This window comes from Brassica napus, chromosome A10 (assembly GCF_020379485.1).
Source record: "Brassica napus cultivar Da-Ae chromosome A10, Da-Ae, whole genome shotgun sequence".
Lineage (NCBI taxonomy): Eukaryota > Viridiplantae > Streptophyta > Magnoliopsida > Brassicales > Brassicaceae > Brassica > Brassica napus.
This window is the reverse complement of record NC_063443.1, coordinates 1,781,491-1,797,790: the sequence shown is the minus strand read 5'-3', so window position 1 is coordinate 1,797,790 and position 16,300 is coordinate 1,781,491. Positions and strand designations below refer to the sequence as shown.

General features: G+C 37.6%; 2 protein-coding genes, 1 long non-coding RNA gene and 1 pseudogene across 4 annotated transcripts; 3 read left to right on the top strand and 1 right to left on the bottom strand.

Annotated features, from left to right (window-relative positions):
• The first annotated feature begins 224 nt into the window (after window positions 1-224).
• Window positions 225-3,555, top strand: LOC106370976 (chromatin assembly factor 1 subunit A). Of its 2 annotated transcripts, none has more exons than XM_013810986.3 (12): window positions 225-555; window positions 891-1,044; window positions 1,110-1,205; window positions 1,416-1,492; window positions 1,732-1,811; window positions 2,034-2,094; window positions 2,320-2,387; window positions 2,488-2,569; window positions 2,650-2,733; window positions 2,812-2,889; window positions 3,027-3,146; window positions 3,243-3,555. In XM_013810986.3, exons 1-12 carry the CDS (start codon window positions 388-390, stop codon window positions 3,417-3,419), a joined length of 1,245 nt encoding a protein of 414 aa, XP_013666440.2. In that variant the 5' UTR covers window positions 225-387; the 3' UTR covers window positions 3,420-3,555. The 2 variants fall into 2 exon arrangements, with proteins under 2 accessions (XP_013666440.2, XP_013666439.2); XM_013810985.3 differs by having other exon boundaries at window positions 267-555; window positions 1,107-1,205.
• Window positions 3,556-3,640: 85 nt separating this feature from the next.
• On the top strand, window positions 3,641-6,027 carry LOC106370975 (pentatricopeptide repeat-containing protein At1g04840). The gene has a single exon (XM_013810984.3). The coding sequence runs from the start codon at window positions 3,696-3,698 to the stop codon at window positions 5,718-5,720; it is 2,025 nt and encodes a 674-aa protein (XP_013666438.3). The 5' UTR covers window positions 3,641-3,695; the 3' UTR covers window positions 5,721-6,027.
• Window positions 6,028-13,400: 7,373 nt separating this feature from the next.
• On the bottom strand, window positions 13,401-14,386 carry LOC125579373. Its single transcript, XR_007317389.1, has 2 exons — window positions 13,776-14,386; window positions 13,401-13,692 (listed from the first exon to the last, which is right to left on the bottom strand). It is a non-coding gene; the product is annotated as an uncharacterized LOC125579373 (long non-coding RNA).
• Window positions 14,387-14,575: 189 nt separating this feature from the next.
• On the top strand, window positions 14,576-16,300 carry LOC106370980 (annotated as a pseudogene).

Below are 16,300 nucleotides of genomic sequence, written 5' to 3'. Positions count from 1 at the left end.
AAAAATTATTTTTATTTTCTTTATTTTTATTTATTTTTGTTTGTTTATTTAATTTTAAAGCAAGGGTATTAGAGATATTTTACCCTTTAATGAATGTAATTTTTGTGATTTTCTCTAGTGCTATTTTTGAGATATAAACTTCAAAATGTGCTATTATTGACAATTGCTTATAAATAAATGCAGACCGGTATTAAATTGTCATGGAACGCTTGTAGTTAACCGATGGGATCAATTTATTTCGAGATCATAACCGGAAAAACTGAACCGGCAGTGGAGGTGATTGAACCGGGTCCTACGTCTTCCTCTCTCCCCAAGCAACGATTAAAAGGAAAAGGCATCGGAGTTTTCTGAAAAACCAAGTTCGTTCGAGAGATTGATTGTGGAGCCATGGCAGGAGTATCGCTCAAGTGCGGTGATTGCGGCGCGCTGCTGAAGTCGGTGGAGGAGGCGCAGGAGCATGCGGAGATCACTTCTCACTCCAATTTCGCCGAGTCCACTGAGGCGGTGCTCAATCTCGTTTGCACTGCTTGCAGCAAGCCTTGCCGCTCTAAAACCGTACGGATCTTCGATTCTCATCGCTCCTTTTATGAATTTTGAGTTTGCTTTGTTGGTGGTAATTAGAAGGGATCTCGATTTGATTACAATCTTTACTGGCTTTGGAGCTGATGGGTTTTGACTTGACTTTTGAATGAAATTGAATCTATTTTCCAGTGTTTCCCGCTGATATGATCTTTAATTAGATCGCAAAGTTTAGAACTTTGGTTTCTATTGCTCGTTGTTTACTAGAGTTCTCTTAGTTTGATTGTCTGTGGAGCTTTAGCTTCTGCTATTGTGCACGAGTTTCATGTGATTATTTCTGATTTCTTTTCTCGTTCTTATACAATGTGAAGGAAAGCGATTTGCATACGAAAAGAACAGGGCATACTGAGTTTGTGGATAAGACAATGGAGACGGTGAAACCAATCAGCTTGGAAGCTCCTAAGCAGCCTGCTATGGAGATTGACAACGCTGATGGTTCTAGTGGCAGTGGAGATGCTGCTGAAGGTACTTTGTAAATATTTATGCATATGAAGTTCAATTCTTATGGTCTCTCTATCTCTTTCCTGCAGAGATGGTTGTTCCAGAGGTTGACCAAAAATTACTCGAGGAACTTGAAGGGATGGGCTTCCCTAAAGCTCGGGCTACCCGAGCACTCCACTACTCTGGTAATAATCTACTATTGGTTGTGGGCTCCTATTTTAATCTTATGTAAATCTTGCTTCACCTTTTTTTATTATCTCCCTAAGAATTATCTCAAGTGTAAAATTGTCATGTGCCTGAAAGCTTCAAAATTTAACGCTGATCTTAATAGGTCTTTAGCTTATTGAAAGAGTGTTGTTACTTTCTGTAACATAATTTGGTCTTTATCTCTTCAGGTAATGCCAGTCTCGAGGCTGCAGTTAATTGGGTGGTGGAGCATGAGAATGATCCTGACGTTGATGAATTGCCAAAGGTGGGTGTCTTGTCAATAGCTTGGTTTTCAGCTAAAGGTCTTTTCTGAACTGTTTTGCTTCTTGATAATTGCTCTCCAATCCTGAATGTGACCATTTTTAGGTTAATTTTATTTTTCTGTTTATATCGTTTTTAATCAATCTTATAGCACGTTGTATTAAGCATGTATGTGTTCTTAGTATTACTCCACTGCTTCTCTTTCTGTAAGCGTAATGTCTGTGTTGTTGACTCTTTGCCTAGGTACCTGCCAACTCTAAAACTGGGCCTCCTAAACCTGCTCTTACGCCGGAAGAAGTGAAGATAAAAGCACAAGAACTAAAGTACTATGAGTTTTTTGTTTTTCTGTCCATGTTCATTTTCTTCTGTAGCGCGCACTAGAGACATCAATCACTTTTTTATCATGCATAGCCTTGTCTTTTCCTTCTTTCTTCAACTATTCGATTTAAATATTGGTTAATATAAAACGTTTAGGATAATCCTGGAAGATGTTTATTGTTGAATCTGTTTATGTTTCCCTCATTTTGTGATGTTCACCATAATAGGGAACGTGCGCGGAAGAAGAAAGAAGAGGAAGAAAAACGGATGGAGCGTGAAAGAGAGAAGGTATTCTGTTGGTCCTCTTATAAAATGTCTTATCTATATTTACATATAGAATCTTATGATGATTCAACCATTGTTAGTATTAACTTTTGCTCCTAAGGCGAATCCTCTTGGTAGTGTAATAAGAATATGCATATAGAATGTGTTAGATAGTAATTGTGCCATGGCTTAAACTGTAAGCACTCTATTTGTTGTCATCTTTTTTTAACATGTTAGTGTTTGATTCAGGAGCGAATTAGGATTGGCAAGGAACTCCTAGAAGCAAAGCGGATAGAAGAAGATAACGAAAGAAAACGGTTTGTTTTCGTCTACTTAATAGTGCCAGGCTTGTCAGCTCTACTCTTATTTGTGTATTTGTTTATTCAAGTAAATACGTTTATTGGCTGTGTATTTCAGTATAATCCTTTTGCGTAAAGCCGAGAAAGAAGAAGAAAGACGGGCTAGGGAAAAGATCCGTCAAAAAGTTGAAGAAGACAAGGTAGATTTTACATGCCTTTTTGCATTACATATTTATTTCTCAACACAAACGTTGAAAACTCATATATACATTATTAACAGGCTGAAAGAAGGCGGAAACTAGGGCTGCCTGCGGAAGATCCTGCGGCTGCTAAACCCTCAGTGCCAGTTGTGGAGGAGAAGAAGGTAAAAACGTTTTCAAAAAACAAGTTATATTTATCCTCTCGTATTATGTGCTTAGAGAGACGTTATTTGTTGTTGCAGAGCTCATTGCCTATTAGGCCGGCCACTAAGACTGAACAAATGAGAGAATGCTTGAGGTCGCTTAAGCAAGCCCACAAGGTAAGCATTCAGTATTTATATCAATCCACTTAGCAAGTCTATTGGTAATTGTCTAGCGGAAGTGTTTCAATTGAAATTTAGGTGGAAGGATGAAGTAAAACTTTGACTAAAACAGTAATGACTTGTTGTTGGTTCAGGAGGATGATGCTAAAGTGAAGAGAGCGTTCCAGACTCTGCTGACTTACATGGGAAATGTCGCTAAGAATCCAGATGAAGAGAAATTCCGGAAAATTAGACTCACCAACCAAACGTTTCAGGTAAACAATCTTCATAAAAATACACATCTAGTTTTGAAGGATCTATGTAATGACAGTCCAGTTTCTTACAAACCATGGTTCTTTGGATGTAAACAGGATAGGGTTGGTTCACTGAGAGGAGGCATAGAGTTCATGGAGCTATGTGGGTTTGAGAAAATGGAAGGAGGAGAGTTCTTGTTCTTACCAAGGGACAAGATAGATCCAGCCATTATCAATTCAGCTGGAACAGAACTCAATTCCGCTATCAACAACCCTTTCTTCGGAGTTCTTTAAATCGCTGCATTGACTTCTTCTTCTTCTTTCTTTCTCTTTTGTACTGTGTCAAATTATAAAAATATTAGAACTTTCAATAATCATATATAATTAAGACACTCACTATGATCTTTCATCTATGAATGTTGCTGGCAAATGACATTCTTTATACGTTGCTTAATTATTGTTTTCTCGCTTGTTATTCAACGATTAACTTTTATCCGGTTTGAAATGGTTTATAATTACCGAGCGATACCGGTTTAATCCGGTTTAAATATTTTGCCTATATACTGCGAGATGTTTGTCTTGATGTTTTTTGAGGGGACAATGAAATCACTTTGTGTTCTTTTCAAACCGAAGTCTTCTTCTCCCGCCAAGATATCTTTCCCGACCAATCTTCAATCCTCACCGGACGAGTCACACTTCATCTCTCTGATTCACTCCTGCAAAGACACCGTATCTCTCCGCCGCGTCTACGCTCAGATCCTCCGCCGCAGCTTTCTCACCAGCCGCGTGGCTTCTCAGCTACTCTCTTGCTCTTCTCTTCTCAAGTCCCCGGATTACACCCTCTCGATCTTCAGATACTCGAAAGAGAAGAATCTGTTTACTTTCAACGCCTTGATCCGTGGTTTGACGGAGAACGCACGTTTCGAATGTTCAATTCGTCATTTCATTCTCATGCTAAGGCTCGGTGTGAGACCTGATCGGCTAACTTTCCCCTTTGTGCTCAAGTCGAATTCTAAATTAGGGTTTAGATGGTTAGGTAAGGCTCTTCACGCCGCGACGGTGAAGGATTGCGTAGACTGTGATTCCTTTGTTAGAGTGACTTTGGTTGATATGTACGGTAAGACTAAAGGGTTGAAGTATGCGTACCAAGTGTTCGACGAAAGTCCTGAGAGAATCAAAAAGGAGAATGTTTTGCTGTGGAATGTTTTGATTAATGGGTATTGTCGAGCCAAGGATATGCAAACGGCTGCAACGCTTTTCGGGTCCATGCCAGAGAGAAATTCAGGATCTTGGAGTACTTTGATCAAGGGTTATGTCGATAGAGGCGAGCTGAACAGAGCTAAGCAGTGTTTTGAGTTAATGCCGGAGAAGAATGTGCTTTCTTGGACGACGTTGATCAATGGGTTTTCTCAGAATGGTGAATACGAGACTGCGATTTCGATTTATTTTGATATGGTGGAGAAGGGTTGTATGAAGCCTAATGAGTACACAGTTGCTGCTGTGCTCTCTGCATGTTCGAAGTCTGGTGCACTTGAATCAGGGATAAGAGTTCATGGCTATGTTTTGGACAATGGGTTTAAATTGGATAGAGCTATAGGGACAGCTCTGGTAGATATGTATGCAAAATGTGGGGAAGTTGACTGTGCGGCTAATGTGTTCAGTAATATGGGGGTTAAGGATATTCTTTCGTGGACGGCTATGATACAAGGTTGGGCGATTCATGGACGGTTTCAACAGGCTATCCTTTGTTTCAGAGAAATGATGTATTCAGGGGAGAAGCCAGACGAGGTTGTGTTTCTTGCGGTTCTAACTGCATGTTTGAACTCAGGAGAAGTAGACTTGGGAATTAATTTCTTCGACAGCATGAGGCTTGACTATATGATTGAGCCAACGCTGAAGCATTATGTGGTAGTCGTTGATCTGTTAGGTAGAGCAGTGAAGTTGAACGAGGCGCATGAGCTCATAGAGAGTATGCCGATAAATCCCGATCTCACAACATGGGCTGCACTCTATCGTGCTTGCAAGGCGCACAACAGTAATAGAAAGGGCGAAATGGTGTCGCAAAATCTTGTGGAGATTGATCCAGAGCTTCGGGGTAGTTATATTTTCTTAGACAAAAGGTATGCAGCAACTAAAGGGAAGCACCGAGATGTAGAGAAAAGAAGAAAGATAGTCAAAGAAAGAGGCAAGGGATGGAGTTACATCGAAGTGGACGGTCAACTGAACAAATTTGTAGCTGGTGATAATTCTCATAAGCAAGCACAAGAGATACGTTTGAAGCTTGAGGAGATCGTATCGCTTGCTGTTGAGAGAGGATACATTCCGGGAGGTGATTGGTCGATTCATGACATTGAAGAAGAAGAGAAGGAGAATGTTACAGGAATCCATAGTGAAAAACTGGCTCTTGCACTTGGGCTTCTTAGAACTTCTCCTGGAACGGTGATAAGGATCGTTAAGAACCTTAGAATCTGCGGAGATTGCCATTCTTTAATGAAGTATGTTAGTAAGATCAGCCAAAAAGATATTCTACTGAGGGATGCAAGACAGTTTCATCATTTCAAAGAAGGAAGTTGTTCATGTGGTGATTATTGGTGATATAGTGGGTCAGTAAAGGTGCGCTCAGGTCTGCAAGAGAATGAGTCAAAACCACATGAAAGTGCTGGTTATTCATAACGCTTTATATTACAAATCTTGTCCTGCTCTTGTAACACAAGGTTAAGCAAAGTCTGACAAAAACCCCTCCCACATGCCTGGATACTAATGTCTTTGAGATGGAAAATCTCAATGTTTTTGATATATGTACAATATAATAAGTTTCTTAATGAGATTATGATTAAGGAGATGTTAATACATGTAGTTGTCAAATGTATTATTGAAGAGATAACGAAATTTCATTGCTTCTCTTTCTGTTAGCGTGATGCCTATGTTGTTGACTGTTTGCCTAGAGACCTGCCAACTCTAAAGTTGGGCCTCCTAAAACTGCTCTTACGGCGGAAGAGTTGAAGATTAAAGCACGAGAACTAAGGTTCTATTGAGTTTTCTGTTTTTCTGTCCGTGTTCATTTTTTTCTTTAGAGCAGGCATAACCTTGACTTTTCCTTCTTTCTTCAACAAGTAGCATGGCACTGTTTATGATGATCCTGGAAGATGTTTATTGTTGAATCGGAATATGTTTCCCTCAATCATGGTTATTCTTTTCTGTTAGAATTAACTTTTGCTCTGTTTTGCTAGGTTCATTGTCTGCAAATGGGCATGCATATTGATTTGGCCTCTACTGGCTGTAATTGCTGTGCAAGTATCTAAGGCGAGCATCTTGGTAGTATAATAAGAATATGCATATACAATGTGTTAGATATGATTGTGCTTACTGATATGCATATTCTTACAATATATATCAATCCATCACAGCAAGTAATCTACTTTTGGTAAAACAGGAGAAAGGTTCAGGGACATAATCAACACATTAATTTGTTGGTCTCGGGGAATCCTGTGTCTTGTAGAAGTGTTTCAATTTAAATTTAGGTGGGGAGGATCAAGTAAAATTGTAACTAAAACAGTAATGACTTGTTGTTTGGTTCAGGAGGATGATGCTAAAGTGAAGAGAGCGTTCCAGACTCTGCGGACTTACATGGGAAACGTCTCTAAGAATCCAGATGAAGAGAAATTCCGGAAAATTAGACTCACCAACCAAACATTTCAGGTAATCAATCTACATTAAAGTGCCCATCTATATCTTCACGATGATAGTCAAGTTTCTTGGGTTGAAAAAATGTAAAACAGGACAGGGCTGGTTCATTGAAAGGAGGCATAGAGTTCGTGGAGCTATGTGGGTTTGAGAAAATGGAAGGAGAAGATGTACTTGTTCTTACCAAGGTTCATTGAGAGGAGCTATGTGGGTTTGAGAAAATGCAAGGAGAATATGTTCTTGTTCTAACCAAGGTACAAGGTAGATTTAGCCATTATCAACTCCTGCTGGAACAGAGCTCAATTCTGCCATCTGCAACCCTTTCTTTGGAGCTCTTTAAATCGCTGCATTGGCGTCTTCTTCTTCTTTGCTATTTTGTTGTTATTGTGTCAAATTATAAAACTATTGATATAATATAACTAGGCAAACTTGCGTTTTATTAAAAATATGAATTAGACGCACCAGCGCGGATATTTATTTTATATATATATATATATATATATATATATACTATTTAATTTTTTATTGATTAATATTTTAAACATTTAACATGTTTTATATGTTTATAAGCACATAATTAAATAGTTTAGATAGTGTAAAAAAATATTGGTCCGTACGCCAGCTCATACTAAACCTTTAAAATATATTGTTCCAATGATATGTTTGAGTAATATTTCTTTTAACACAATTTTTTTCTCAAATGCAGTAATTAGATATGATGAGCATATTATTGTATAAGTAAATCAAAGATATTTAAAATTTTAAATCTTATCATTGGTAGATTTTATTGTTAAAAAATAACAGGAAATGATTAAATATATATATTTTATGAATTTTCGAAATATATATAGATATATTTTAGGTGAGATTTAGATATATTAAAAAGGAATATTCAGCAATAAATAATCGATAGTTTATACAAGTAATTCAAAGGTATTTAAATCTTAGTATAAACAGATTTTTTTGTTGATTATAACTAATAGTAACCAAAATTACTAACTATGTATTATAGGAATATTAAAAAAAAATATATATATATATATATGTGAATATATTTTTAGCCTTCCAAGCTAAATTTGTGAAATTAGACGATATTGAGAAATATTGCATATTATTGTTAAAATTCATTTTAAACTTTAATATTCCTAAATTCATTTTAGTAAAAACTATAATTAAATGTCTTCAGAAAAAGGTGAGTATTAATATATCGTAGACAAGTGTTTTGTTGAAAATGTGAAGATGAATATAATATAGTATAATTTCTTATGGTGTAGATTAGTTACATTCATTTCCTTCCTGAAATAATTATGTAAAATAATGTATAGTTACTGAAATGTTAGGAGAAATTTAAGGTGAGAAAATTATATGTTAATTATTGTTGCTGAAATCCTTATAGTTATAGTTATAGTTATTTTAAGAAATGATTTACTACTTCAAAGACACAATTATTATTTTAAGATATGTTTATTTAATGTTTAGTGGCATTGAATTGTAAATATTGTGCAATTTTAAAGGTTAGTTTTATTTTGTACTCCTATTTTAATAGATTTGATGTACAAGAATCTTGAGAACAAAACGAAAAGCTTAATAGTAAGCTAAATCGGTGGAACAATTAAATGCATCAATAAAAAAAATAAGAAAAAAAGTTTCTCTTCCACCGAAGATTGACAGCAAATGATTTCTTGCAATTGTTCCAAAGCCGTCAAGAGATGATCAAGATTCGCTTCTTTCCCTTCTACAAAGTTCCAAGGCCTACGAAGTTCCAAAGCTTAAATTGGAGATTGTATTTCAGTGAGACCTGAACTACTCTGAAAGCTTTCCTCATGTGGCAGTACAAGAAAAGACCAATGTCCTCCTTGAGCCCTTGAAGGTTAGATCAATTTCGCCTGGCTCTACTTCAAGGTAAGTTTCAGTGAGCCCATTCAACCAAAGATGGTGGGCCTCTATTGCTCTGTCCCTTGTTCGCTCCAATCCCTCATCTTCCATTTCTTTATGAACAGAACAAGATTATTGTAGAGAAAAGACATTACCTTTACTAGTCTACATGAGGCAGAGAGGAGCTCTTCCTCTAAGAGCTCTCCACGAAATAAAGAATAATATCTACTATATTTGATTAAGATATTTGTCGGCATTAACTCTGTATTGGGTCTTATCTTAAGCCCCAAACAGTTACCTAAATATTTCATTACAATAATCAGAAAAAGTGTCAGAAACAAATAATCATCTTTCGACAGGTACTTCTATCCTCTGTTCGTCTAATCCCTCAGAGAATCTCGAAGGTGTTTTTATCTTTGAATCAGGTAACTACTGGAACTTAGAGTTAATATTCACATTAATCAAACAAAAATGAAGAGATCATCCTCATCAATATCATCTGATCAGGTAATATTTAATTGGATCAGGAGACGAATTTGAGGGAGACCTTTTTTTTTCTTCGATTTTGATTGGAAAATAATCAAATATAGGCTAAGACGATTAAATTGAAACAACAAACATTAAAAGTGATTATGAGTTGATTGCCATACATGTAACTCTCATAACCAATTTCTTTGTTTAATGGTATAATATAGCAGTGAAAAGTGTTGATTGGATTAGCAAACTCCCGAATGATGTATTGCTGATGATATTATCGAGACTTTGTACTAGAGAAGCCGTAGAGACGAGTGTTGTGTCAAAACAATGGGAGCATGTGTGGAAACAAGTGTCTTATCTTGTATTTGACAAGCCAAAGACTACTAATTCTACAAAGCTGCCTTATGGGTCCAATCTAGATGACACATTGATTACTAAGGTAGGTTCCCTTTTATCATCAGTTAGTTTTTTTTTCGTTGGCATTCTCTTACTTACTCTTTGGTGGTTTCTCAAAGGTTATAAAGAATCACCAGGGACATATAGAGAGCTGTGTCATCAATTATTCCTCATCCTAAGGCTAAATGGAATTCTCAATACTTGGATTCAATCACTCACTAGCGAGAAACACACCAAAGTTCTCACACTCATCCGCATTTTGATTGTTGGGATCGAACTGGAAAATTCTTCGAGTTTCAATCAAACTCATTCTGTCATCCAAGCCTCATGTCACTCTCCCTAAGGTCATACAATTTTAGAAGCTAACATCCCTTTAGAAACTGCTTTAATCTTAGGACCCTCAAATTTGATTTAGTCAACACTACCAAGGTTGAAGTCTTTAATACGCTACTCTCATCTTACGCTACTCTCAAAGTGCTTGTACTGTACATCACATGCATCCACGATATTGGGGGTCCTTTGAAGATTGAGAACAACAAATTGAAACTCTTGCATGTGTTGTTTATGCATAACATTGGTGGCCTTCAAGTGTCATCAACTAGTTTTAAATATCCTTGTCATCGAAAATACCTTTTTTGGGAAGGATGGTTTTTTCCTATGTGCCCCTAGACTCCAATTTAGTATGAACTTTTCCACACCTCACATCAGCTACAATATATCCAAGGTAAATGTATTGATTCGAATAATGAGCTTGAATATATAGAAAATGAATTATTAAGGTGTTTGATTTTGAGTTTGACATTGTTTTGATCAGGAGGAAAAAAGCATTGTGCATGAAGAATTTGTTTACAACATGTCTGGTGGGCTTTGTAAATCGATTGGACTTATGGCTGCATCAATGTCAGTAAGTATAAATTTAATGAATCGGATAAAAGTTGAGAGGTTACGACAAGTCTTAGGTTTATGGATTCGTAAAATGAGGATACTCGAGATCACATTTAAGGTATGTGATTGCTTTAAAGTTGAAGAATTACTATCCTAATTTGCGTTAACAAACTACGATACATGAAACGTTGCTTGGTATGTTGTGCATGATAACAACAATGCTACCAATGAGTCTTGGGAGAAGAAGGTATGGGAAGAGGATCATGACAACAATGTTGTTGCATTCCCCAATGCTAAATTTCGTGTGAATACATTGGAATGGTCTTGGTTAGGGTAGGAATGAATCCACAAAATCAGGTTCGATTCCCTTCAAATATAGCCTCGTTATATTGTTGTCGCTGTTGGGGGACAAAAATCAGGTTCGATTTCAACATTTTCCAATCAAACAAAAAGGGTGGAGGAACTTCAGTCAAGAGAAATAAAAGAGGCTAAATATGTACAGAATCAACAATATAGTGAGGCTATATTTGATAATTAAATAGTAAGTTGTCCTACACTTGTTCATTTACCTTTAAGAGCATCTAAAAGTGAAAATAGAGTAAAATTATTCTAAGCCTAGTCTATTTTTCACTCCATAATGGAGTGATGAACAAACAAAAAATAGATTACTTTACTCCATTTATGGAGTAAATTTTATTATGAATGGAGATATGAAATTGGGTTCAAACATTCTTTAGTCCATATTCATTTCTATTCCATTTTAAATGAAAAAATAGAGTTGGGATGGAGGTACCTAAGGTCCCTTTCAGAGAAGTCACTGACTCTCGCTCGAATTGATCTCTTCTCGATCGATGATACTTGGGAAACTGAAATCTCTGATCGATCCATCAAATCATCAAATCTCTGATCGCACCATGTGGTCCGCTCCTCCTCCGCCGTTGTCTTTCAACAACGACGATGGTCTCCTCCTCATCCTCCATTCTCCCGCCACTGAAATGAAGGAGGAAGAGTAAGAATCGATTACCGTTGCTTCCAGGCTCAGTTCCGCTCTCCACAGCGTCCTCGGTTCCTCAATATCTCTGGGGATAGTGGCGAATATAGAAATTCCGATGTTACTTCCGCTGAGGACTTTTCCCGCCAAGCTCATCCCTCAGTAGAGGTCAATGCAACCTTCCTTTTTTGTTTGGTTTATAAATATGCTAACTTTACTTCCCCTTGTTGCAAAATTTAACTCAAGAGTTTTGTCTTCATGTTGATTAGTTATCTAAAATGTGATTAGTATGCAGGTTTTGTGATATAATTTGATTTCCATGAAAAAACCTTAGGCTAATTTTAAAATATGATATTTATTTGGTAGCTTTTGCTTGGATACTTGCCACCTAAACGTTCACTCTGGTCAAGTGAATTAAAACAAAAGAGATCCCAATACAAGCACTATAAGGATGAGCTTCTCACTAGTCCTGTAAGTGATCCTTTTCTTTAGGAGTTATCTGTCAGTTTTGCCTGCTATGTATATTAAAATTTTTAACAAGTACTAGATTTGTCCTCTCTCTCTCTCTTTATGAACTTTGTTAGGGGTTTCTCTATCATCTAGAAAGTTTCTTTACTAAACTATATATTTTTTTCTTGAACTGTGTTTTGTACATCTAAATGAAATCACATGGAGATTGGTGAGGTCAAACGGATTTGACAATTATGAGTTGAAAAGTTGAAGCCGATGCAGAATAACTGACGAGGACCATCCTTTAAGCCTAGGAAGGCCAGCATCTGGAATACATACTTCCAGGTACTATATATCTTGCATCCTTCATTGTTTAAATCTCTTCAGTACATCACTTAAGGACATGATTAAAGGCTATGTTATTCATTTTGTCCACCAGTTCCAACATCAGTTCGTTTTACTAATATAGGATACTGAGACAATCGAACAAATAGACAAAGATGTCAAGTGTACATATCCAAGACATACCCTTTTTCTCTGCTGAATCATCATTTGTGCATTCTAACCAGGTAAACCTTTTTCTGTCTTCTCATTAGCAAATTCTCTCACCTATTGTTGATTAATTAAGCTCACTGATGTCGTCTAGGAATCTATGAAGAATATATTGCTTGTGCTTGCCAAGTTAAATCACGGCTTCAGATATGTTCAAGGGATGAATGAATTTTTGGCACCTATCTTTTATATAGTCCTTAACGACCCTGATGAAGATAGTTCAGTAAGTTAACTCTTCTTTATTTTGTTTTTGCTGATAGAAGATTATACAATTTCAAGATAACAGTGCTAGTCTGGAATACGAGTTCAAGTTCGAAATCTGGTGCGCTTGAATCAGGAATACGAGTTCATGGCTATGTTTTGGACAATGGTTCAAAAGGTGTGCAGAAGCTAAAGGGAAGCTTCAAAATGTGGAGAAAAGAAGATTACAGTTGCAGAAGATAGTCAAAGAAAGACGCAAGGGATGGAGTTACTTTTTTCTGTCAATGTTCAATTTTTTTTTCTGTAGAGCAGGCATAACCTTGACTTTTCCTTCTTTCTTCAACGAGTAGCATGGCACTGTTTATGATGATCCTGGAAGATGTTTATTGTTAGAATCGGAATATGTTTCTCTCAACCATGGTTATTCTTTTCTGTTATAATTAACTTATGCTCTGTTCTCCTAAGTTCATTTCCCTGCAAATGGGCATGCATAGGATTTGAGCTCTACTGGCTGTAATTGCTGTGCGAGTATCTAAGGTGAATCCTCTTGGTAGTATATAATAAGAATATGCATGTAGTATGTGTTAGATATGATTGTGCCATGGCTGAAACTGTAAGAACTCTTTTTGTTATCATCTTTCTTTAACATGTTAGTGTTTGGTTCATGAGCGAATTAGAATTGGAAAGGAACTCCTCGAAGCAGAGCGAATGGAAGAAAATAACGAAATAAAACGGTTTGTTTCTTCTACTTAATAGTCCCAGGCTAGTTTTTTTTTGTCACTGATATTATTAACAAAACAGAAATATTACAACGAAAGGTCCAACAAGACAAACAGAGAAAATTACAAAGAATCCCAGAAGATCCAACATCAAAATAAGTCCATAGGAAGACAGTGCGGTTCCTAAGCTTCCACGCGTGTTACACAGGAGTCACGAGAGGACACGCATCGAGAAGATGAACCATCACTTTGCTTCAGCGACTGGAAAGTTATCACCGGATTCCCATCGGCTTTCCACCGGAAACACATCGGAGACAGGAAAAGAGGAAAAGAAACTCTGGCAACAACGATAGGACAAGATCAGCGCACAGAGGGCGACCAAACACGACGCACATCAACACCAGATAGAGAATTCTTTACCGGAGTCCAATCATCAGGAGAGAGAACTCAATCACACGATGATGGGAAAGTGGCTCAACAACGAGCACCCGTCGTAGAGAAGACTCAAGCCGACGGATCTACGAATAGATAAGAGATCCATTTGCAAACGAACGTTCTCCAAGGATCCGATTAACCTCGACATTAAAACCAGGCGTCTTTTATGATGAGAATAAGCTTGAAGATGCAAAAACCTTAACAAAAGGAGAGGAAGAACAATCATCCCAAGATCGAAGCTCAAATGAATGAACAAGAAACTCGAATCGTAGATCATGATGAAGCCAAACAATCCGGGATAACCCGGAGTAAGAGCCAGCAGCCGTGACCGAAAGGACAAGTACGACGCCGGAGTCAGTAGCCGGACGGCATCACCGAAGAGAAAGGAGAGACCGCCGGAGTCGAGAGCCGGCCACACCGTGCATGAGGAGCCACCGTGTGCCGGAACATAAGCACAAAACGAAGGGTTTCAAGGTCGCCGGAAAGATCTCCGGAGATCAAAGGGAGAAGATACTCTCTCTCTCTCAAAGATTTGAGAGAGATAAGAGAGAGAGAGAGCCCCTTCTAAAAATGTTGAGTCCCAGGCTAGTTAGCTCTACTTTTATTTGTGTATTTGTTTATTCAAGCAAATACTTTTATTGGTTTGTGTATTTCAGTATAATCTCTTTCCCTTTTCTTGGTTGACTTTTTTTCTGCTCCAGTCTCCTCTGACTCCCGTCTAGATCAGAGTGATTCACCAGTTTCGATCTTCTTCCATTTTTGAATTCTTGTCTCTAATCAAGAAAATGGACAAGATCAGCCACTTGCCTGAAGCTCTACTTCTTCAAATACTCTCTTTCCTTCCAACCAAAGATGTTGTAGCCACGAGTGTTCTTGCTAAACGATGGAAGCATATTTGGAAGATGGTGCCTAAACTCAACTTTGATTATCATCTCAACCAAAGTCAGCACGAGACGTTTTCAGAGAATGTTTGTAGGCTTTTGCTTTCTCATAAATCTTCTGTCCTAGAGAGTTTGAGCCTCCGTTTTATTTTAGATAGCTGCGATGGTATGGACATAGGAATGTGGACTGGGATCGCATACGCACGTCATGTCCGCGAGTTAATATTCCAATTTCAAATTTCCCAAGTGTTTCTATAACTGCCAAACACTGGACACTTTGATAATCAAGAATTGGATTCTTATTGATATCCCTTCTTCTCAAGTTTGTCTCAAGTCTTTGAAGAAACTGCATCTTTGCTATGTAGACTACAAAGACGATGAATCGGTTGTTAATCTTCTATCTGGTTGTCCTAATCTCCAAGAGTTGGTAATCCATCGGAATCTCCAAGTGGTGAGAGTTTTCACTATCGCGGTGCCATCTTTACAAAGACTCGAAATCTACGACTGGAGCTACGGACGCGAAATGGTTGGGAGCTATGTGGTCAATACTCCTTCTTTGAAGTACTTGAAGATTAAAGGGTTTCCTCGTCTTCGGTTTAGTATGGTTGAGATCGCACCAGAGTTAGTAGAGGCAAATGTTATTGATCTCTCTGAGGTAATCGACAAAAAGCTTATGCAGTCTCTTGCTTCCGTCAAACGTCTTTCTTTATCTTTATCTCCATCAGAGATGATTACATTTCCGAATACCGATCTTTACTTATCTCCATCAGAGTTGATTGCGTTTCCTAGTACTGGTACTATCTTCCATCAGTTAGTACATTTGGAGCTGAGTACAGATAAAGCATATTGGTGGAATCTGCTTACGCGCATGATCAATACGTCTCCTAGATTGCAAGTCCTAAAGCTTATCGGTGAATGGTATTATGGAAAAGTTGGTGTAAGTTGTAAAGAATGGAATCAACCTAAGAACGTTCCTGAATGTTTGGAGACATTTGTGTGGAACACCTACAAAGAGCAACAAGAAGAAGAGAAAGAAGTTGCCAAATACATCCTACGAAACGCAAATCGATTGAAGAAAGCAAGTATCTCCATAAAAGGGTTTAACTCAGACGAGAGACTACAGTTGCTTAAGGAGTTGGAAAATGTGGTCAAGGCTTCAAATTCACCATGCGAGCTGCTAATGTGTTAACAAGAACATTTCTTGTTTCGGAAGATCCTGCGGCTGCGAAACCCTCAGTGCCAGTTGTGGAGGAGAAGAAGGCAAGACTGTACAAATGAGAGAATGCTTAAAGTCGCTTAAGCAAGCCCCCAGTTTCTTACAAATCATGGTTCTTAGGATAAAACAAGACAGGGCTGGTTCACTGAGAGGAGGCATAGAGTTCATGGAGCTATGTGGGTTTGAGAAAATGGAAGGAGGATATGTTCTTTTTCTTACCAAGGGACAATGTAGATTCAGTCATTGTCAACTCAGCTGGAACAGAGCTCAATTCCGCCATCAACAGCCCTTTCTTTGGAGTTCTTTAAATCGCTCCATTGTCTTCTTCTTTCTATTTTTGTTATTGTGTCAAACTATAAAACTTTTAATATAGTAAGACACTCACTATGATCTATGAATAGTTTACTGGCAAA